The sequence below is a fragment of the Ranitomeya variabilis genome, chromosome 4, assembly GCF_051348905.1.
Source record: "Ranitomeya variabilis isolate aRanVar5 chromosome 4, aRanVar5.hap1, whole genome shotgun sequence".
Lineage (NCBI taxonomy): Eukaryota > Metazoa > Chordata > Amphibia > Anura > Dendrobatidae > Ranitomeya > Ranitomeya variabilis.
The window spans coordinates 733,982,891-734,007,150 of NC_135235.1; the positions used below are offsets into that span (position 1 = coordinate 733,982,891).

At 45.3% G+C, this 24,260-nt stretch overlaps 1 protein-coding gene and 1 pseudogene across 1 annotated transcript in view; one reads left to right on the forward strand and one right to left on the reverse strand.

The window, feature by feature from the left end:
- Positions 1–6,435: 6,435 nt before the first annotated feature.
- The window catches only part of LOC143768258 (speriolin-like protein), a 35,751-nt gene continuing 17,926 nt past the window's right edge, over positions 6,436–24,260 (reverse strand). Inside the window, exons 2-3 of the mRNA XM_077256952.1 lie at positions 8,730–8,842; positions 6,436–6,846 (exon numbers count right to left, since the gene is read on the reverse strand). Of these exons, the coding sequence (XP_077113067.1) occupies positions 6,436–6,846; positions 8,730–8,842 (524 nt within the window). The remainder of the gene's footprint in view (positions 6,847–8,729; positions 8,843–24,260) is intronic.
- On the forward strand, positions 21,021–22,325 carry LOC143767096 (E3 SUMO-protein ligase ZNF451 pseudogene; annotated as a pseudogene).

The window sequence follows — 24,260 nt, forward strand, 5'->3', positions numbered from 1 at the left end:
ACTAAACTGGCAAATGAATGGAATTAAGTGTAACTATAATAGGGCATGATTTACCTGTGGTATAATGTGCACGTGGAAGAGCCTGGCGTCCCTCTGCCCCAAGTGTTTATATGAAAGGGGACTTGTGACTGTAATACCCTCAGGAGAGTACTGTATGATGGCCTAGACAGCACTGAACTCTGCTCCCAGCTAAATCATAGGGGCATTGTCACTAAGAATAAGTTTGTAAGCACGTCTTGGCGGTCTCGTGATTCTTGTCTTATTTGTTTAGTCATAGGGGCTTCAGTCGCTTGTCCCTCTACACTCACGCATTCCACAGTCTCGTCAGTAATCATGTCTGGCGTTATCAAGTCTTTGTGTACCACAGTTCCGGCTGCCCCAGTGTCAATTAAGAATTCTGTCTCTTTCCCTCCCGGCATTGGTATGGTGGTCATCAAGGCAGGACCAGGTCCGGAGGGGACAAGAACAGGGCACACATTTGTCACTGGGTTGTCAGTTTCCTAGTCTGAAGGTGAAGGAGGTGGAAGATTGGTCTGAGCGCCCATTTTCTCCACAATTCCAGCACTTCACTGTTTCTAAGTTCTTTAGGTCCCTTACTACGTCTCTACTGTTTTCCTTGTACTCCAGCATGCATGACACGTCATCTTATTGTCCCAGTTTGTTCAACTCCTTTAGGAACCTTCAGGTCTTTTGGATCTACATTTCTCCATTCAGGTCTGGCTGTCTGTACTGTGTCTCGTAAGCCTTTGTCATACCATCAATGAATGTATTTACCAATATTTTAACATCGAGTGGGTTTATGGGACAGTACCCTATGTCTGCCCATTTCAGCTGTAACCGTCCAAAGTACATCTCTACACTCTCTCCTTTTGTCACATCTGTAAAAGTCTTAATTTGCGTCCTAGTACGTCAGCTGCTTTTGTGCTCACTAACTCTCTAGGTCTGCCCAGGTGTACTTATACGTCCATCATATTGTCTTTGTCTGTAAAATGGGAAAGGTTGGTTCTCAGGGTCAGCCAATTGTTTTAGCGTAGCTAGCTAGTCAAAGAGCCTCCAGGGATAATACTCCTATATCTGTCTTACCCTACCTGATGTGGTTGGTTCTATGGTGGTGGGGGTGACTAGGTGACCGGTTGGGGGTGACATGACATGCTGGTCTACAGCGGCTTCCCAAAAGGATTACTGTCAGCTTACTCCCAAAAAAGTCAATGTCCCCACTACCCACTAACCACTATCCTGTGTCAGCTTCTTATGTCACTAATGTGATCTTGTCTGGACAGGATTCAGTGCAATTCACTTATGTCGGGTTGCAGCATAGATCATACAAGTATTTCTCCGGTCTGGGTTTGTCTGACCACAGTGTTTACAAGTCCATCTGTCTTGTCTGGGTCTCTGGTTATACAAAGGTATAACGGTAGCAGTAATGTGTTAGTCATAGTCGGACTTTTGAGCATCAAAACATTCATAATACACCTTACTTCCGTCCTGCTGCACTCTCTCAGACACCATTTATTCACTTGCTATTTTCCTCCTTTGTCTGTGCCTTTTTGAACATCCAAACATCCACACACTGGCATTTTTGCATTTTTCAATATTGGTCCCACATCTTTCACTGCCTCCTTTTTCAATCTGTATAGCGGTTCTGGATCCACTGGGGCACTGACTGCACACACAGAACAAGTTGCCCATGGCTTCAACTTATTCGCTCAGACAACTCACCTTTATTCTGCAAATGCCCTTTTTAGTGTGCCTTACCATCTATGGGTGGCCACACGTGACAAGTCAGAGCGAGTGTCAAGGTTTAGCGGGCAGGTTAAAACCACCTACCACCCGGTAGACCTAAAGGATTTAGCGGGCAGGTTACTCCACCTACCACCCGGTAGATCAGCTGGCTAGCTCAGCTCCATGGACGGGAAGGCTAAACCACCTCTGACCCATAACAAAAACAAGCTGACTGTAGCAGGGAGGCCCAGATGTTTTAGGCCTCTCACCTACTACATCAGCAGTGCAGTTGGCTACCTCCTCCGTTGATCCTCAATTTGCTATATCAATCACTCACTTGAAGCAGGAGAATCTTTTACCAATCTTTCAATCACACAAATTTCCTCTAAAATAGGCAGTTCTTTTACTTTCAACGTCCAACTTTAACTTACAATATTTCTTTCTACTTCAATGCATACAGTACTATTGCTTTAAACACAAATCTCTCAGCGCGTACTATACCAAGGACAGAATATTTGAGCGCAGCTCCATGCCCCCCCCCTCCTCTGGCACTCAGCACAGATAAGGACAGAGGAGAAATCACAAGCAAGTTGCGCAGGGGTTTGACTCACCCCTCCCATCAGGTATTCAGTAGAGATCTTAGAATCTAAAGAGCTTAGTGTCTTACACACAGAAACAGAATGCAGCAGTTTTCAGACTTAATCTCTACAAAACATTCATCCTCTCTGAATTAAAAACAGTTTCTCTATACAGGCAGATCACTGCCCAACTTGAATAAGCTGATTCTGACCGCGTCCGGCCAAAACACATATAGAAACCTATCCAATATCAAACCATATACAACACGGGTTTCACTGAATCTCAGATGTAAATTAAATGTGCATAAAAATATCCACAACTCATTCATCCTGGACCCTCAACAACAGTTAGATAAGTAATGATACTTATGTGATCATTCATTCATTCGTGCTCATTCAGGAATTGTTTTTTCTTTTTCCTTTCACTTTTCAGTTGATTTTTTTTTACAAGAAGAAAATCCCTTGTCTCAATCACTCCCCCTAATTCAGCTCAAATTGAGTTGAAAAATGTCTTCTGACACATACAGAGGACCACACCTAAGGGAACCCCTCATCAATCAGTGATGGATTTATTTATTTATCCCTTATACTCATTTACTCACCTCTCATCTCATTCAGAGGTTCTCATAGATATACATACAAGGTTCACACAGCCTGCCTATTTTGGAATTAACACAACTCTATATAAAAAAAAAACTGCAGCAGTGTCTACTGACACTCTGAAAGCACTTAAGGCTAAACAACAAAAACCACGGCCCTATACAAAATACAGCTTCATATAATGTACTGCCAATCCAAAATGACCAAAACAACAACACTGCACAGAGTCTATCCCAGCTCTGTACTTCACACTTACACAAATACACAACCAATTAGTATATTGACAGAAAATACAGATAACAATTATCATCTTAATACTCTTATTATTCAACTCTCATACGGACATAAACAGACAAAACACAAAACTCACTGGTGATATGGATTCTTTGAACCGTGTTGGCAGCCTTTACCCAGAGATATGGAGAGATCCAGAAGAGAGATTGCTAGTGCAAAACAGTGTAAGAATAAAATTTCTCACCTTGCTGCAGCTGGTGTTTTGCATGTCCAATCTCCCAGGAAGCTCCCACATACGGATTCCGAATAGGCTGGTTACCACGGCCCCAGGTTGGGCGCCAAAACTGTTGTAGCTGTTTGCTTCTGACCCAATGTCAGTACGCCAGATCACCAGTGAGGCCAAATCAGGAGGTTATGCCCGTCATTTTACAAGCGCGCTTGGAGACAAAGGACACCGCACACATATTTATGTGAGCAAGTCACTTTTATCTGATATATCAAAAACCAAGGCAATGTTTTATACCATTTACAACAAATGCATTTCAATGTAACTCATGTAGCCCCCACCATCACCCAGGGTTATACTTTATTTACCATATTTTCTATATCACTTCCAACTGTACGTTTAACCCAATCCCACCTCTACCCTAGCTTATCCTCCCCTCTTTTGAAGTCCACTCTGTCCGCATCTACTCTCCCTCCAGCCTCCAAATAGCCATCATATACCGACCTCCAGGCACGACCACTACCTTTATTGACCAATTCTCCACCTGGCTTCTTCAATTTCTCTCTGCTGACATTCCCACCATCAGCATGGGTGACTTCAACATCCCCATTGACACCCACCAGTCAGGAGCCTCCAAACTCCTGTCCCTTACTTCATCTTTTGGACTTACTCAGTGGTCCTCCTCAGCCACCCACACAGATGGACACACATTAAACCTGGTCTTCACCCATTTCTGCTCCCTATTTATCTTCACAACCTCCCCTCTCCCTCTATCTGACCATCATCTCACTTTCTCATCACTGTCCTCCGCACCTGTCACCCATGTCCAGCAACATGCACACCCCCACAAGAAACCTCGCACATCTAGACCCTCGCACACTCTGACTCTATTCAGCCACTGTCCTCAATAGCTTCACTCCACGACACAAACACTGCCAATAGTTTCTACAATGCCACTCTGGCATCAGCCATCGACTCGGTCGCCTCTGTCATGCACAGCAGAGTGCGACGAATCAATAGACAACCCTGGCACAATAACCTCACTAAAAAGCTTCGGCAAGTATCCAGAATTGCAGAACGGCATTGGAAGAAAATGCATTCGCAAGATGATTTCACTGCACTCAAACAAGCAACACTCACATTCAAATCAGCTTTCACTTCTGCTAAACAGGCCTACTTTACATCCCTTGTATCTTCCCTATCCCACAACCCCAGTTGTTCAACACCTTTAACTCCCTCCTCTGCCCACCACTGCCCCATCTGACTTCCCTAATCTGCTGAGGACTATGCCACGCACTTCAAAAACAAGATAGACCAATCAAGACAAGTCTTTGCTGTCCGACCACAACCCCTTTGCATGCCAGACCAATGCCCTAACCCCATAACTTCCCTCTCCAAAATCACTGAAGGACAGCTTGCTCATCTTCTCTCCAAATCACACACCACTTGTGCACTTGACCCATCCCATCCCACCTCCTCCCCAACCTCACCACTACACTAATCCCATCCCTAACCCATCTCTTCAATCTATCACTAACTTCTGGTACCTTCCGCTCTGCTTTCAAAGATGCCACAATCACACCTGTCCTCAAAAAGCCTTCCCCCGATACGTGCTATGCCCAGGTATCGCCCCATATCTTTGCTCCAATTTGCTTCCAAACTAATTGAGCAAGCACGTCCACGCTGAACTTTCCTCTCACCTTGCATCTAGCTCTCTCTTCAACCACCTACAATCTGGCTTCCGTCCCCACCATTCCACTGAGACTGCCCTGACCAAACTTAAAGGGAACCTGTCACCTGAATTTGGCGGGACCAGTTTTGGGTCATATGGGCAGGGGTTTCGGGTGTTTGATTCACCCTTTCCTTACTCGCTGGCTGCATGCTGGCCGCAATATTGGATTGAAGTTCATTCTCTGTCCTCCGGAGTACACGCCAGTGCAAGGCAAGCCCATCCGCCTACACTGGCCCCTCACCGATAATTACCTCACCGCTCCGCTGCCCGCGCTGTTCCTTTTTCCTCCCCGCCTCCTGTCCTCGGTCTCCTCCTATAACTGCGAGGCACGTGCGATTATAGGGGGAAAGAGCTCACAGCATACACTGTGGGCTCCAGAAAAATGGCGCCGATCTCCTCCCTGTGCTGTGATGTGGACAGCCCCGGGGGGCGTGCGATCAAAGCAGTGAGCATCTCAATACAAGGTGTAGGGTCGGCAGGCGACCTCTGTCTCCTATGCCCAGGGCAGCCATATTTGCAGAGTGTGTCTCTTACACTCCTGCAAAGCAAAATGGCAGCCCCCAGTGGCTGCAAAAATGATTAATAATAAAAAAGTATTAAAGTTAAAAAATTTTGTATAAAAATAATTGTTTATATAAACAATGATTTTTAATACAAAAAAAAATTGCGGGACCTTCCTTTTAATATTATTTTTGTGCATTGGGACAAATGGTGCATCTGCAAATTCTGCTTCCCATACAGTAAAAGATGCTTTTTTTTTACATCTCAACAGGAGGTCAACTCAAAGGGTCTGAAAATCCCCTGAACCTTCTAGCAGAATTTCTGTTCTTATCTATGGGCATTGTCTAGTATTGCTGCTTACTCACATTCAAGTAAATGGAGCTAGGTTGGATCACCAGCCCTAACTAAGGGCGATATCGGGAATAAAAACTTTTATATTTCAAATACTAGATTAAAAGGAACCTGTCAGCTGATACATGCTGCCTATGGTTTCAGCAGAATGTATCAGCCACTGCCTGTATTATCCCATCCAAGTATGTTTGTCTCTGAAATGCTGCCACCGGAGACTGAGCCGCACTGTTTGTAAGTCATGCAGTCAAGTCCCCAGTGGCTTCTTCCTGCTCGCTGACATTGACAAGTCTCTGCATATACTCGCAAGTGATAATACAGCCAGCGGCTAATACATGCTAACCACGGTTTGGCAGCATGTATTGGCTGACTGCTTCCATTTAAGAGCAATATGGCAGCAATCCGAGTAAGATTACCATGTCCTAGTAGGGTAGAAACCATAAGCGTCATTTTCTATCATTTTCTTTATTAAACAGGATCTATATTTGATCATTTTATAAGATTAAATCAGACACTTTTTTTCTCAGATGGCAGCATTTATTATTTGGATCTAGCGATGAATAGCTGAGCCACGGTTTAACGACACACAGAGGTTTTCCATCCGGTTTCTTGAAATATTCCAGACAGTTCAGGATTATTATGATGTCCTTCACTTTATCACTTGGCATGTACTTATTTATCATCTTGTTTAGGTGTTGTGGGTCATTCATGCAGGAACAATGTTCAGTTCTTGAGTTTATATCCCTTGTGATCCCATGGGTGTTGATTAAGTACTCTGCAAAGTGAGGGTGCACTGCTGGGTTATAGCCCATCTTCTTCAGCTCATTCATGGTCTGGTTGGAGCATTGGAGCAGCTTGGATCTTACGTTCTTGTCTATGCTTCCGGTAAATGGATTTGTGGTGACCTGTAGTCATGAAATGGACATTTAATACAGTAGGGTAATTACAATTCTACTAGTCTTTGGAAACATTCGGCCAGAATGTTCATAAACCCATTTCTGTCTAGATACGGTGCTAGTTCAGTCACCAGTGGTCTTCAGCCTGGACAGTCGCATTTTAGCACCGTCATGGACACATTTCTGTCTAGATGCGGTGCTAGCAGGGATCTCACCGAGGTCATGGCAGTTCAGCCCGGCAGGGAACGCAGCCTCAGTGACTGGAGGTAACGTCGATGATGTCACCGCCAGTCACTGACGCTGCGCTCCCAGCAGTTCAGTCACCAGTGGTGCAAAAATGCGACCGTCCAGGCTGAAAATTGTTTTTCCCCCAGATATGGATTACAGCGTGGAACAGAACGACAGAGAGGTGAGGGATATTGTGGGCTTTTTAAATTTTTGGTTTATTACAGGAGATCGAGGGCTTCGGTGAAATTAGGCGTTAGGTGAGTATAACTGTGAACATCCAGGTGTTCGATCATCTCTAAAAGGGATATCTTGTACTACTTCATGAATTTATGGAACAGTGTTTGGAGGAAAGACTACACTTCCAAAAATGCAATCCATCGCAAGGTCTGTACAGATACTGAATCAGGCCGGTTTCACACGTCAGTGGCTCCGGTACGTGAGGTGAGTTTCCTCACGTACCGGAGCCACTGACACACGTAGACACATTAAAATCAATGCATCTGTGCAGATGTCATTGATTTTTTGCGGACCGTGTCTCAGTGTGCCAAACGCGGAGACATGTCAGTGTTCGTGGGAACGCACGTATTACACGGACCCATTAAAGTCAATGGGTCCGTGTAAAACACGTACCGCACACGGACGTTCTCCGTGTGCCATGCAGGAGACAGCGCTCCAGTAAGCGCTGTCCCCCCCCACATGGTGCTGAAGCCGCCATTCATATCTTCTGTGCAGCAGCGTTTGCTGTAGAGAAGATATGAATAATCCATTTTTTTAGTGGTATTTTGTGTTTAAAATAAAGCTCCATGTCCCCACCCCCTGTACGACCCCCCCGCTGTTCTGAAAATACTCACCCGGCTCCCTTGTTGGCTGTCGCTGCTTCCTGTCCTGGCCGCACCTTCTACTGTATGCGGTCACGTGGGGCCGCCGATTACAGTCATGAATATGTGGCTCCACCTCCCATAGGGGTGGAGCCGCATATTCATTACTGTAAATAAGCAGCCCCACGTGACCGCATACAGGAGAAGCTGCGGCCAGGACAGGAAGCAGCGACAGCCAACGAGGGAGCCGGGTGAGTATTTTCAGAACAGCGGGGGGGCGCACAGGGGGTGGGGACATGGAGCTTTATTTTAAACACGAAATACCACTAAAAAAAATGGATTATTCATATCTTCTTTACAGCAAACGCTGCTGCACAGAAGATATGAATCGCGGCTTCAGCACGATGCAGGGGACAGCGCTAAACTTTAGCGCTGTCTCCTGCACGGTGCGTGTGGTACCCAGTGGGCACACGGGCGGCACACGTGTGCCGCACGTGTGCCACACTGATGTGCCACAGAAACGCACGGACACAGATAATTCCGGTACCGATTTTTTTTCCGGTACCGGAATTATCTGGACGTGTGAGACTGCCCTAAGAAAGGAATGATAGGAGATTTCAGCTCTTTGAGCTGCAACATTATTAATACATGTCTTAATTATAATACAGACTGTGACTTTGGACCAATACAACCGAATCATGGGATTTCATTGCAAAATTATCTCTTTTTGTAGAATAATTCTATAACTTGTAAAATGTGCTCCCTTGTGGACGTGGATTTTTAATATATATTTTCTTAGAATAATTTTAGCTTTCTCACCCGTTTAATCTTTTATATTTCACCTACACTGTATCCGTACAGTAGTCGCTGTTTCTGGAAAATGGCACAGATTATCCAGCGTTCCAGATGAAAGGCGATCTCGCCAACAATGCGCTGACATGTCGTAACTTTCTCAGGGTCTGTAAAAGTTTAATAGTAAAAATTAGGTTTATATCAAATCCCTATATCGACATATATTGAAATTATAGGTTTAGTAATTTTCACCTAGATGTAGGCGTGATTTGACCACTCGTGCTTCTCCTTTGGGGCCTAGAAAATACAAATCACCTGGGATAAGATAAACAGGTAAAAGTGATAACCGAGGCTTGAAGCCTGAGGGTGCCGGACAGGTAAAGCGCATCACCATGTTTTCCTGCACTAGCACCATCAGTTTTCGCAGTTCGGCATTCTCGGATGTAAGACGTGAACTCTCGGTGTGGAAGGCTTCTCCATCACAAAAACATATACTAGTTTTGTCCTTTTTCTAATATGCAGAAATTTCTGAAGATGTCTTCACAGGTTTTCTTCACCAGGCTAATGTCTGTGATGGAACACTCGGGAAGGTAATATTCTAAGTTCTGTGATGTCATCAGTCACACTGCAGACACCAGGTTATGAGCTCATCATTCACTGCAGCCAATAGGAATTCACAACATTGGAACACTATGACTTGTATTATGTGTGACCACATGAATAAAATCTTAACAGTACTAATTGTTGAAACCTAAAAGAAAACCAATGCAATTAAATGATTTTTGCAGTTTGTAGCTTTCAGTATTTTTTTTCTTTTACACCCGCCATACGGTTTTAATTACCTTATATCAACCTTCTCATTTAGTGTGCACCGACATGCTATATTTTTTAGTCTTTTTTAGCATACCGAGCACACCAAATAAAGATGCCCAAATCTCTGGAAACGTATGGTGGATTAAAAAAAATTCAACAAAATTCCCATAGGAGTAGCAAGGATAAAATAAGAGTAAAAAGTGACCATGTTTGATCAAAATCGCAATGAAATTAGTCTACAACAGTGGTCCTCTTAAGTAGAGTTGAGCGAATATGTTCAGAATTGGTCGCCGAATCTGAATTTGCCATATTCGTGCCAAATTTAAGACTCCAATGAAGTTCGGCGAATATTGCTAGAACAATATTCGCCGCCGATCGTAATCGGAACCGAATTTTGAAAAATTTGCTCAACTCTACTGTTAAGGCTCTGTTCCCACTATGAGCTTTTGATATTGCGGAATTACTGCATAATTTTTTAACATATTATTTAAATTAGCTTACTGGCGTTTTTTAAATTTTTTAGTTAATTATTTTACATGCATTTTTATCTCGTTTTTGACACAGCACTTTTTGTTTGTAGTTGTCACGTTTTCAATAAAGCTGCTTTGTTTTTGATACTTCCTGGTATTTGGCTTTTATTAGAACATGATCACAGCATTTCCGGGAGCAGGCAGAGGGCTAACAGCCCCTCTGCCTTTGGATCGGAGACCCCAAGGTGTGATGCGGGGTCCCGATCGCTGCCATGGTAACCCGATGTCGTCATGATGACATTGTGTTACCAGAGCTGAGAAACTTCCTGTCATGTGCGGTGCATGTCAGAAAGTCTCTCAGGTCAGTGTGCACTGATTGCAGCGCTGACAGTTCTATAGCATGCAGATGCTGCTTCATCTGCATGCTACAGAAGCGATCAGACTGCAAAAAAGGAGTGTCCCATAGTGGTAAAGTAAAAAAAAAAAAAAAATTAAATACCTGTAAAAATATTTTTAACAAATAAAAAAAAATCAATATTTATTCTATCACTAAATAAACATTTGAATTAAAAAAAAATCTACACAATAAAATTACACATTTGGTATCCCCGCGTCCGTAACGACTCGACCTATAAAACGGTCCCACTAGTTAATCCCTTTAGTGAACCCCAGTAAAAAAGAAAAAAACTAGGGAAAAAACAACGCTTTATCATCATACCGCCGAACAAAAAGTGGAATAACGCGCGATCAAAAAGACGGATATAAATAAATGTGGTATCACTGAAAACGTCATCTTATCCCGCAAAAAACAAGCTGCCACACAGCGTCATCAGCAAAAAAATAAAAAAGTTATAGCCCTCAGAATAAAGCGATGCAAAAATAATTATTTTTTATATAAAATAGTTTTTATTGTGTAAAAAGCGCATAAACATTAAAAAAAAAAAGATATAAATGAGGTATCGCTGTAATCGTACTGACCCGAAGAATAAAACTGCTTTATCCATTTTACCAAACGCGGAACGGTATAAACTCCTCCCCCAAAAGAAATTCATGAGTTCCTGGTTTTTGGTCATTCTGCCTCCCAAAAATCGGAATAAAAGCGTCCCGAAAAAAATAAGACCTCACATGACTCTGTGGACCAAAATATGGAAAAATTATAGGTCTCAAAATGTGGTGATGGAAAAAATATTTTTTGCAATAAAAAGCATCTTTTAGTGTGTGACAGCAGCCAAGCATAAAAACCTGCTATAATGCCTCTTTCTCACGTCCTGATATTTCCGGTATGTCAGTGTCCGTGTGTGTAATAGTTGCGACACACATGTGGCATGTGTGTCCCGCAATAGTACCACAAGGACGGGCACCGGGGAAGAAGCATTACATTAACCCCTTAATCCCATATGACGTACTAACCCATCGAGGTGACAAGGGACTTAACCCCCAGTGACGGGTTAGTACGTCATATGCGATCGCAGCTGACATCTGGCACTATGTGCCACGAGCTGTCACAGACTGCTCCTGGCACAAACATGATCGCAGTGTTCCGGCGGCATAGGGAAGCATCGCGCAGGAAGGGGGCTCCCTGCATGCTTCTCTGAGACACTCGGTACAAGGCGATGTGCTCACCTTGTACCGAGCGTCTCCTCCCTCCAGGCCCGGATCCAAAATGGCCGCAGGGCTACTTCCGGGTGCTGCAGGGAGGTGGCTTACAAGTGCCTGCTCAGAGCAGGCGCCGGGAAGCCTGGGGCAGTGCACGTCAGATCGCTGATCTGACACAGTGCTCTGCAAAGTGTCAGATCAGCCATCTGTCACTGTACAGTGAGTTCCCCCCTGGGACAATGTAAAAAAAAAATATTTAGATGTGTAAAAAATAAAAATAAAAAAAAATCCTAAATAAAGGAAAAAAAAATATTGTTCCCATAAATACATTTCTTTATCTAAATAATAAAAAGAAAACAATAAAAGTACACATATTTAGTATCGCCGCTTCCGTAAAGACCCGAACTATAAAACTGTCCCACTAGTTAACTCCTTCAGTGAACGGCGTAAAAAAAAAAACAAATAAAAAAACGAGGCAAAACGCAACACTTTATTATCATACCGCCGAACAAAAAGTGGAAAAACACTCGATCAAAAAGACGGATGTAAATAACCATGGTACCGCTGAAAACGTCATCTTGTCCCGCAAAAAAGGAGCTGCCATACAGCATCATCAGCGAAAAAATAAAAAAGTTATAGTCCTCAGAATAAAGCGATGCAAAAATAATTATTTTTTATGTAAAATAGATTTTATCGTATAAAAGCGCCAAACATAAAAAATGATATAAATGAGGTATCGCTGTAATCGTACTGACCCGAAGAATAAAACTGCTTTATCAATTTTACCAAACGCGGAACGGTATAAATGCCCCCCAAAAGAAATTCATGAATAGCAGGTTTTTGGTCATTCTGCCTCACAAAAATCAAAATAAAAGGTGATCAAAATATGTCATGTGCCCGAAAATGGTACCAATAAAAACGTCAACTCAGTTCAATGTACAGGAGTGGCACCTCCGCCCAGCTGCGTTACCTAGACCACCATGTCCAATTGCCAAAGAGTGCTGCAGTGATGTAATGGACCCTGTATGACAGACGGTCTGGTGCAGTATCCAGTGAAAGTTCAAACATGAAATATCCAAGGCAGCAAAAGAAAAAATGGAACCCACTCACCAGTCTGATAATTCTGATCCTTTATTAGAACATGGACAAACTTAGCAGGGGTTTCCACTGTTCAGGCACATCAGGGGCTCTCCAAACGCGACATGGTGTCTGATCTCAATTCCAGCCAATTCTGAGTTGAAAAGTAAAACAGTGCTCCTTCCCTTCCGAGCTCTGCCGTGCACCCAAACAGTGGTTTACCCCAACATGTGGGGCATCAGCGTACTCAGGACAAATTGTACAACAACTTTTGGGGTCCAATTTCTCCTGTTACCCTTGGGAAAATACAAAGCTGGGGGCTAAAAAATCATTTTTTTATTTTCACGGCTCTGCCTGTGTGAAACACTTGGGGGTTCAAAGCTTCTCCCTGCATGAGTCAATGAGTCATCCAGCCGCTCCCTCCTCTCCCCTCTCATGGATTTTACAGTGATGACTCATGCAGGGCAGAGACTTCCTATTTCTACATAGAGCAGAGAAAAGAGAAGAATTACTGGGTACAAAAGCAAAATGAGCAAATGTTAGTACACAGTGCAGTATAATATGATAACTGCAACACATTAAAAGGATAAGAACTTTTACTATCCCGTCGAGGTGGGGTGGGCCCATATGACCACCGACGGGATAGTATGTCATATGCGATCGGCCTGCACACACTTCTGCGCTTCTCCGCATTCTGCGCACACTGGCAGAGCTGAGTGTACAAGGAAAGATCCCTACACACACTTCTGTGCTTCTCTGCATTCTGCATCCTGCGCACGCTGGCAGAGCTGTGTGAGCGCACAGGCAAAGATCCCTACACACACTTCTGTGCTTCTCAGCATTCTGCACATGCTGGCAGTGCTGTCTGCATCTCACGTTGTGCACACTGGGGTGGAGAATTTGGGAAACTCTGATGACAGAACATCGCATGCTCGGCCACCTGATAAGCCACTGGGAGGACGGATGGATTAAAGGGAATCTGTCACCCCAAAATTCGCCTATAACCTAAGGCCACCGGCATCAGGGGCTTATGTACAGCATTCTGTAATGCTGTAGATAAGCCCCCGGATGTATCCTGCAAGATAAGAAAAACGAGTTAGATTATACTCACCCAGTGGTGGTCCAGTCCATTACGGGTCTGATGGGTGTTGCGATCTGGGTCCACCACCTCCCATCTTCATACGATGACGTCCTCTTCTTCTTGCCGCGGCTCCTGCGCAGGCGTACTTTATCTGTCCTGTTGAGGGCAGTGTAAAGTACTGCAGTGCGCAGACACCAGGCCTCTCTGACCTTTCCCGGTACCTGCGCACTACAGTACTTTGCTCTGCCCTCAACAGGACAGATAAAGTATGCCTGCGCAGGAGCGGCAGCAAGAAGAAAAGAAGAGGAAGTCATCGTATGAAGATGGGAGGTGGTGGACCCGGACCGCGACACCCATCGGACCCGTAATGGACCGGGACCGCCCCTGGGTGAGTATAATCTAACTCGTTTTTCTTATCTTGCAGGTTACATCCGGGGGCTTATCTACAGCATTACAGAATGCTGAAGATAAGCCCCTGATGCCGGTGGCTTTAGCTTATAGGTGAATTCTGGGGTGACAGATTCCCTTTAACGTCAGGGAGTATTCCTCAGAAGAGGAAAGCTTGATTTTGTCATTTACAATTATTAAAAATGATGCTCTGATCAAAAAATAACATTTACTTTGATGTTTTCTGCTTACTTAAATGTATTCTTTACGGTGGCACAACCCCTTTAACAGTACATTGTGTTGTTCCTCCCGACCACGATGCTACCAGTTGAGGGGTGTTCTTAAACACTCTGATATGGTCAGCACTAACTAGATAATATCAGACTGAGTAGTGATGTGCCCCTTTAATAGGGGGAATGGTAATTTACAGATTGAATTATGGTCCCAAGTACTTCGGCGAAAAACAGACTTTATAGTAGAACTGACAGGCCCCTTTAGATGGTAGATTTTTAGATTCCAATTAATCTGTTTCATGATCTGATGTTTTTGAGATCTACACATTAACCGCTTACCTTGATGAGATATATAGCTATATTACAATGGCTCAGTAACTAGCTGTTATTAATCTACAACTCCTAGTGTGCCCTGATAGCCTGCAGCTGTCACAGCATGCTGGGAGTTGCAGTTTCTCAAAAGTTGGTGCGCTGTGCAATTCCTTTTAGGAGATCAGCGGTGAGTGCATAGAGAACGTAGACGATTGATTATTTCACAGCTTCTGCTTTCTGTGAGGTAAAACCAAACAGTAAATGTTTTACCTCACAGAAAGAAGAATCAGCTGTAATCCTGTGCTGTCCTGTCTGTATATTCTCTTTTGCTTCCTCCCCTGCCCAGGAGCTGTTGTATCATCAGACTATGTTCCTGCATGGCAAGACACGGCCATTACTAAGTACACAGCAGGGGTACATTTATAAGATTATCTCAGCACATGAACATTTTATTTTTAACACATCCAATTGTGGAAATTATTATTAATCCAAGATCTATGGATTAAAGTGTACTTTGTTCTTGGGAAAAACCCTTTAACTGATATCAAAACTGCACCAGTTATCATGCTACTTTTTTTACCAGTTATAGCTAGAACAATATGGTGCCAGTGCAAAAAAAGCCAGATGTCTAGACAGAGGCCTACGACACACAAAAAAGAGCAACATGATGGTTGTCACTTTATGTATTTTTATTTTGTTCTCCAAAAAATGCGCCAAACTGTCTTGAACAATGCAATATCTTTGTTAAAAAAACCCTCTTGATTCCCAATCTATGGCATGTTTTGTAATGTCTGGGGTCTATAGCGCTATAAGCCAATATTTTTCTACATTTACATTGTTTCCTGTGTTTGTTTCAGACCAGCAGGGTCCGGTACATCCTATACCTATGCCAGCATGTGCGACAAATGTCCTGGTTGGCCTATGTAAAGACATTCACTTTCAGACTGTTTGTGCATCTTGTCGTCTGGAGCTGCGCTCTTACACCGAACTCACAGCTCATTTTAGATGCGTGTCTCATTCCTATCGAACATTAGTATGTAATTTGTCTTAAAACTTTTAGGCACATTTTGTAATGCAAAAACCAATAGCATCTAAGGGCTGTACTGGAGGCAGAAGTTGTGTCAGCTGAAGTGTTCTTGATCTGCCTGCTTCCCTGCCTTGATCTGCCTGCTTCCCTGCCTTGATCTGCCTGCTTCCCTGCCTTGATCTGCCTGCTTCCCTGCCTTGATCAGCCTGCTTCCCATCCTTGATCAGCCTGCTTCCCATCCTTGATCTGCCTGCTTCCCTTCCTTGATCTGCCTGCTTCCCTTCCTTGATCTGCCTGCTTCCCTTCCTGGATCTGTCTGCTTCCCTGCCTTGATCTGCCTGCTTCCCTTCCTTGATCTGCCGGCTTCTCTGCCTTGATCTGCCTGCTTCTCTGCCTTGATCAGCCTGCTTTCCTGCCTTGATCTTCCTGCTTCCCTTCCTGGATCTGCCTGCTTCCCTGCCTTGATCTGCCTGCTTCCCTGTCTTGATCTGCCTGCTTCCCTGCCTTGATCTGCCTGCTTCTCTGCCTTGATCAGCCTGCTTTCCTGCCTTGATCTTCCTGCTTCCCTTCCTGGATCTGCCTGCTTCCCTGCCTTGATCTGCCTGCTTCCCTGTCTTGATCTGCCTGCTTCGATCAGCCTGCTTCCCTTCCTTGACCTGCCTGTCTGCCTGCTTCCCTGCTTTGATCTGCCTGCTTCCCTGCCTTGATCAGCCTGCTTCTCTGCCTTGATCAGCCTGCTTCTCTGCCTTGATCAGCCTGCTTCTCTGCCTTGATCAGCCTGCTTCTCTGCCTTGATCAGCCTGCTTCTCTGCCTTGATCAGCCTGCTTCTCTGCCTTGATCAGCCAGCTTCCCTGCCTTGATCTGCCTGCTTCGATCAGCCTGCTTCCCTTCCTTGACCTGCCTGTCTGCCTGCTTCCCTGCTTTGATCTGCCTGCTTCCCTGCCTTGATCAGCCTGCTTCTCTGCCTTGATCAGCCTGCTTCTCTGCCTTGATCAGCCTGCTTCTCTGCCTTGATCAGCCTGCTTCTCTGCCTTGATCAGCCTGCTTCTCTGCCTTGATCAGCCTGCTTCTCTGCCTTGATCAGCCAGCTTCCCTGCCGTGATCAGCCTACTTCCCTTCCTTGGTCTGACTGCTTCTCTGCCTTGATCTGCCTGCTTCCCTCTTCAGCCTTATGTATAATGATGATAAAAGCTTTGAATTTAAACTTTTATGATTGGGATGAGACAAAATTGATTTTGGTCCCACAGTTTGCATATTGTTGCTATCTCTCCAATAATGGTGTTGCTACGCAATCATTTGGCTCTTTATCAGCCTGTTTATAAAGGCATTTTGATTACTCAGCCTTCTGTCTCATGTTCTGAGCGTTGCCATTCCTAGTTATCTTAGCTCTGTGTCTTTGATGCATTGCCCCTCCAGCGGGAACAGAAAACTGGTAATGTCCGCTGACTGAGGTGTCGGAGAGAACAAAATTCTCTTCCCAGCTTTACAACTGACTACAGATGTGTTCATAGCACTCGACTACCGGCACTGAATGACCGACGATCAGCTACTTGTTTGCTGAGTGAATCGGCGGCCATTTAGTGTTTTTACGCAGGCAGACTGCATTTAATATGTGCACAGACTGGTCAGGATTAGATCGTTCAGGGCACGTAGCCGGTCATTGTTCTTGGCACAGGTCCTGTTTACACAGAGCAATTTTGCTGCCAAGAACGATGATCTTTTAAGAAAACCAAAAGATCATTGTACCTAGCAACTGAGCGTTTTGTTCATTTGCTGGGTGATCGGCAGCCTTTTTACACTGCTTAATTATCTGTAAAAAAGTGTTTCTTGGAAAGCTTATTCCCAGTAATTCTGCAGTGTGAAAGCACCTCAGGGAATTATCACCAGATTACTGCTACCCCATCTGTTGGAACAGTGACCCTGCATCCAGTGATGGATCACTTAATCAACACTGCAGTCAAGTAAAAAATGATTTATCTGCTGCAGATCTCCCAGTTTTCTGAATGCTGAGTTCTGTATGACCTGACAGCTTTCCATGTTCACTGTGCATAGGCAGAAGGCTGCCAATCACTTTGGTGGGGCAGCAGGCCAAGCAGCCCTCCAGTGATAATCTGCTGATTAAACAGTGATTTGATAAAACCTCCACTAAGCAGGCCAGTAACAATGCTGGAATCAGTGTCTCTGTCCTCAGCAGTTTCTGAGCTCAGCGGCTTATGCTTTGAGATTAGCGATTCACAAGCACTGAGCGCGCGCTGTTCTTGTGATGACACCCCTCTAATTCCAACACTGGGCCCACAGCAGATGAGTTTATTTTATGTCCAGTTCTTTACACACTTAGGGGACCACTCTATCCAAGCTGGACATTTCCTTTCAATATGCCGAAATATTCTGTATACTCATCCTGTAAAAGTGTATTGGCAATCTGTCGTCGTGCGTTTTATTATTTATATTCATTCTGTTGACTCTAGAACCTGATGCAGAAAATCCGGTGCCGTCTCCCTTTCTGATAAAAGCATAGCGGATGTGGCCGCAATATTCCGCCTGAAGGCCTATTGTCCATACTGTAGACAAGCCCTAAATACTGACACATTGTAAAGCACGTGGCGAAAAATACTCCTAATATAAAACGTATTACTTCCATAGAAGAATCTATACTGGCCTTCTGTTACATCAATCAAGGAACTAAAACCCCTGCTGAGATCTGTCTGCCCGCAGCAAACACTAGACTTAGGGTACCGTCACACAGTGCAATTTTGATCGCTACGACGGCACGATTTGTGACGTTGCAGCGTCGTATGATTATCGCTCCAGCGTCGTAGACTGCGGTCACACTTTGCAATCACGGCGCTGGAGCGATGCCGAAGTCCCCGGGTAACCAGGGTAAACATCGGGTTACTAAGCGCAGGGCCGCGCTTAGTAACCCGATGTTTACCGTGGTTACCAGCGTAAAAGTAAAAAAAAACAAACCGTACATACTCACCATCTGATGTCCGTCAGGTCCCTTGCCGTCTGCTTCCTGCTCTGACTGAGCGCTGCCGTACAGTGAGAGCACAGCACAGCAGTGACGTCACCGCTGTGATCTGCTCTCACTTTCCGGCCGGCAGACAGTCAGAGTGGGAAGCGGACGGCAAGGGACCTGACGGACATCAGATGGTGAGTATGTACGGTTTGTTTGTTTTTACTTTTACGCTGGTAACCACGGTAAACATCGGGTTACTAAGCGCGGCCCTGCGCTTAGTAACCCGATGTTTACCCTGGTTACCAGCGAACGCATCGCTGGATCGCTGTCACACACAACGATCCAGCGATGACAGTGGGAGATCCAGCGACGAAAGAAAGTTTCAAACGATCTGCTACGACGTACGATTCTCAGCAGGGTCCCTGATCGCAGTAGCGTGTCAGACACTGCGAGATCGTAATGATATCGCTAGAACGTCACGAATCGTGCCATCGTAGCGATTAAAATTGCACTGTGTGACGGTACCCTTAAACCCTTCAATACTTAAGAGGATTTACCAGAGATTGACACTAAGGGTATGTGCACACGTCCGGATTTGTTGCAGAAATTTCCTGAAGAAAACCGGAAATTTTCTGCAAGAAATCCGCATTTTTTTTTTTTGCGTTTTTTTCCCGTTTTTCTCGCGTTTTTTTTTAGCATTCTGCAAGCGTAATTAGCTTGCAGAATGCTAAAGTTTTCCAAGCGATCTGTAGCATCGCTTGGAAAACTGACTGACAGGTTGGTCACACTTGTCAAACATAGTGTTTGACAAGTGTGACCAACTTTTTACTATAGATGCTGCCTATGCCGCATCTATAGTAAAAGATAGAATGTTTAAAAATAATTAAAAAAAAAAAAAAAAATGCTTATACTCACCCAGACATCTCCTCAGCGACGTCCGTTCCTCTTCCTATAGCTGGTGTGTGCGCGCAGGACCTTCCATGATGTCGCGGTCATGTGAGCGGTCACATGACCGCTCACGACCAATCACAAGACAGTGACGTCATCACAGGTCCTTCACCGCACACCAGCTATAGGAACCGAAGCGGCAGCGTGCAGCGGAGAGGCGGGAAGACATCAAGGGTGAGTATAGGACTATTTTTTATTTTAATTCTTTTTTTTTTTGACCAATTATATGGTGCCCAGTCTGTGGAGGAGAGTCTCCTCTCCTCCACCCTGGGTACCAACCGCACATAATCTGCTTACTTCCCGCAACGTGTGCACAGCCCCGTGCGGGAAGTAAGCAGATCAATGGACTCCTAGGTGTGCGGAATCCCCGCAATTCCGCATTTTTAATGAACATGTTGCTTTTTTTTCTGCGATGCGATTTTTTAGCAGAAAAAAATGCAACATTTGCACAAGAAATGCGGAATGCACTGAAAATAATAGGAGGCATATGTTAGCATTTTTTTCGCGTTTTTATAGCGAAAAAACGCAAAAAAACCGCGAAAAATACTGACGGTGTGCACATGGCCTGAAGGTACCGTCACACTGAGCAACTTTACAACGAGAACGACAACGATCCGTGACGTTGCAGTGACTTTGCAGCGTCCTAGATAGCGATCTCGTTGTGTTTGACAAGCAGCAGCAATCTGGATCCCGCTGTGATGTCGCTGGTCTGAGCTAGAAGTCCAGACCTTTATTTCGTCGCTGATCACCCGCTGTCCATCGCTGGATCGGTGTGTGTGACACTGATCCAGCGATGTGTTCACTTGTAACCAGGGTAAACATCGGGTTACTAAGTGCAGGGCCGCGCTTAGTAACCCGATATTTACCGTGGTTACCATTGTAAAAGTAAAAAAAAAACACTACATACTCACCTTCTGATGTCTGTTACGTCCCCCGGCGTCCACGCGCTGCTGCCGAGACCTTTCCTTGCACTGACTGTCAGCGCCAGCCGTAAAGCAGAGCACAGCGGTGACGTCACCGCTGTTACTGCCGGCGCCGCTGACACATTCAGTGCAGGGAAAGCTCTCTGCAGCAGCGCGTAGATGCCGGGGGACGTGACAGACATCAGAAGGTGAGTATGTAGTGTTTTTTTTTTTTTTACTTTTACAATGGTAACCAGGGTAAATATCGGGTTACTAAGGGCAGCCCTGCACTTAGTAACCCCATGTTTACCCTGGTTACCCGGGTGCTGCAGGGGACTTCGGCATCGTTGAAAACAGTTTCAACGATACCGAAGTCTTTCCCCTGATCGTTGGTCGCTGGAGAGAGCTGTCTGTGTGACAGCTCCCCAGCGACCACACAATGACTTACCAACGATCACAATCGCTGGTCGTGATCGTTGGTAAGTCGCTAAGTGTAACGGTACCTTTACCTTTCGGAAAAGTACAAAAAAGAAAGTGACATGGTCACAAATGGCAGCAGCCGGGTGAAGAGCGAGCAGGATGTACTAGTAAAGGCGCAGTTACCATCTGAGCAAGCCAATAAAAAGCATAGAATGACGGCCAACAGAATGTTTCACAGATGCATGGTGTGTGGCAAGATGGACGAAGACTTGGGCATTATTCACCTTCATATGAGCAGATTCCATGGTGGGGCAAATCGGAGTAATTTCCGCTTCTGATGCCAAATATGCCGCATAGAACTGGTGAGAATTGAACATGTCATGATGCACCTTTCCGATTGTCATGGAGGTCATTCATTTTATTATGAAGATGATGTTTTGGAGCAGCCATCTACATCTACTGAGGTATAGATGACTCCTGAGCCACTGGAAGAACTCAAAGCTGCGCCACCCCAGCAGTTTGCTAAAGGCACGTGGCAGTGCCAAATATGTGAAGAAATGTTTGATGCTGAGGAGACGGTTAATCGCCATTGCAAATCTCTCTCCATACACCAATTCCACAAGTACATCTGTGACACCTGTAAAAAGAAGTTTCTTAAGCTAGAAACTTTACTCTACCACTGTCAAGGCCAACATGATGGAGATGTCAAGATGAACTATATCTGTGGCCTCTGCGAATATCTCTACTTAGATGAAGAAAGTGATTTTCTTACCCACTATGAGACCTTCCATGGCTTAGATTATGGGCATGTTACAAAGCAGGTCCAGTCTCCTTTAAAAAGTCTTGAAGTGCCATCTTCCAGCCCTGCAGAGGCGGAGAACCGCCCGACATGTGGCTGTCTTCCAGAACATATCCATAAGGCAAATAGGAGAGGGGACTCCCGCCAATGCTTGGCTAAGCTCTTCAAGAAAGGAAAACTCTGGTACCGCTGCAAATTCTGCTCGGCAACTGACCAGACATTTGAAGGCAGAAGTAGCCATTTTTGTGAAGAAGAGAAACAATCCAGCGACAATAATTTTGTTATAAAGTGCAGCATTTCCCCAAAGTTCTTCTCCGATGCTGATGGTGCCCAAAGCCATTTTCATAAAAAGCATTGTTTCCTTGAGACACCTCACATTAGTATCAAGCCTCAGGAATCCAAGAACGAGGTAAGTTCACAGCGAGTTCTCCTGTTTCTAAGAAGTCATTGAAGATGGAGAATGTGCCTACCAAGAAGTTACATTATGAAGCGCTTGGTAGATCTCTAGAGGTCCATAAAAATATGCCGGGTCACCCTCTGTAAACATTGAAAATGGAACAGAGTTTATGGATTTTATCCCTAATTTAATCACATAAAAATATATATATTTCTCCTTCGCCTCATTGGGGGAGGACCATGGGTGTATGCTGTTGCCACTAGGAGGCTGACACTAAGTGGACACAAAAAAGATGAGCTTCTCCTCTGCAGTAGTGAAGAACAAGACGTGCACTCTCGCTAGTGCTGGTGCGGACTGAACATGGAGGGATACTCCAGACTATAATCCTGTACAACAACAGTCGCACTCAATAAAGGAGTTTTTAGAATTTTCGTTAGTCAAAAAAACGTGATTTCTTTATTGTTAACAAACACCAAAAATGAGGGTATCACCGCAGTGTTTCAAGGTAGGTAACGTTTCGACCCACAGGGTCTTTCTCACACCACCACCGCAGACACCAGATAATCTCATTCTACAGCCCCTAACGGGACTCCTGCATCTCTACAGGGATTTGTGCCCTCCTCTTGGTATCCACCACTGAAAGTAAGGTTTGAGAAAGACCCTGTGGGTCGAAACGTTACCTACCTTGAAACACTGCATTGATACCCTCATTTTTGGTGTTTGTTAACAATAAAGAAATCACGTTTTTTTGACTAACGAAAATTCTAAAAACTCCTTTATTGAGTGCGACTGTTGTTGTACAGGATTCTCCTCTGCAGTATACACCACGCACGAACTAGTTTAAGCTTATTGTCAGTATGAGGCACATGTGTTCTTCAGAACACATCTATAGCTTTTTATTTTATTTTTAGTCTTATTTTTATTCTCAAAAGATTTTTTTTTTCAAAATTAGGGGCAGACACCAAGAAAAGTGGCATCAATCGACCCACAATAGAAATTTGTAAATGCCACAGCACCAGTCAGCAATGGGAGCAATGGGATTAAAGGGGAAGAGGCCTCCAGCCACACCTACATGGATTAAATTCATGTGACCAGTGTCAGTGACTTCCTCCTTCCCCAGGCTGACCCCTAGAAGCTTTTGTGTTCCTGAGGTCCCTGGAACGTCCTCCTGCAGCTGTCGGATTCCCTGGTTGGTCCATGCGGCAGAGAGCAGCGCAGGAAGGTGAGCACTGGCTTCAAGCCCTTATTACTGGCCTTGGCATTCACCTCCCTGTGCCCTCTTTGGACACCTGTCCGTGCCTTCGGCCGTGCCTCTGGTGTCTCCTTCCTCCCCAGGGTACCGTCCACTCCTGCCCCTCCAGAACTCTCGCTTCGCAGTGCTGCCCCGATGCCCTCCCCCTGGGGTGGCCTCCCCTCCGCTCAGGTCCCTTGAGTCCCCCCGCCCCTGCACCTCCTCAACTGTGGTGGTCCCATATGCTTGCCCATCTCGATCGGTATTCGGCATTGAGGGGCCACGCTCCTCGTCCGGGCCACCCGCCGTGCTCCGGTCATTGGCCAGCGACCCGGCAGCTGGTCCTCCAGTGCGGGAGGCAGGCGGTCCTCTAGGTTCCACCACCCACCGGAGCAGCCCCAGGTCGGCGACGAGGCAGCTCCACATTTGTGCACTTCCTGGCTGCAGGCTGGGATGCGCTGGGCCCTTGCTGTCTCCGCCCATCTTACGGCATGTCATGGTTGGGCTCCGCCCATAACCATGTGTCACTTCCATTCCCCTCCAAGCTCCCGGGTCAGCTCATGCCCGTCTAGCACAGTTCCTCCTGCAGGCGCAGCTGCATTGCCTGCACTGGGGAATGGGGAGACAGGCCAGAGGTCACTCCAGACAGCTGCAGAGGGCACTGATCGGTCCAACCTGACCAATGAGAGCGGTCCTCCAGCTACACCAAGCATGCAGCACTGTAGTTGCACCAATCCTTATTGATGCATCCATAACTCCCCCAATAACTTCTCAAACAGCCGTCAATAAAGGATATACAATACCTCCCTTCCATGCACGTCCCATAATATGGCACCCCAATATGGTAATTTATTACCACCTTCCACGTATGTCTTACCTCAAATAAGAACACCCCCAGCACACTCCATAGCTGGCATAGATGGCGCAGGTCC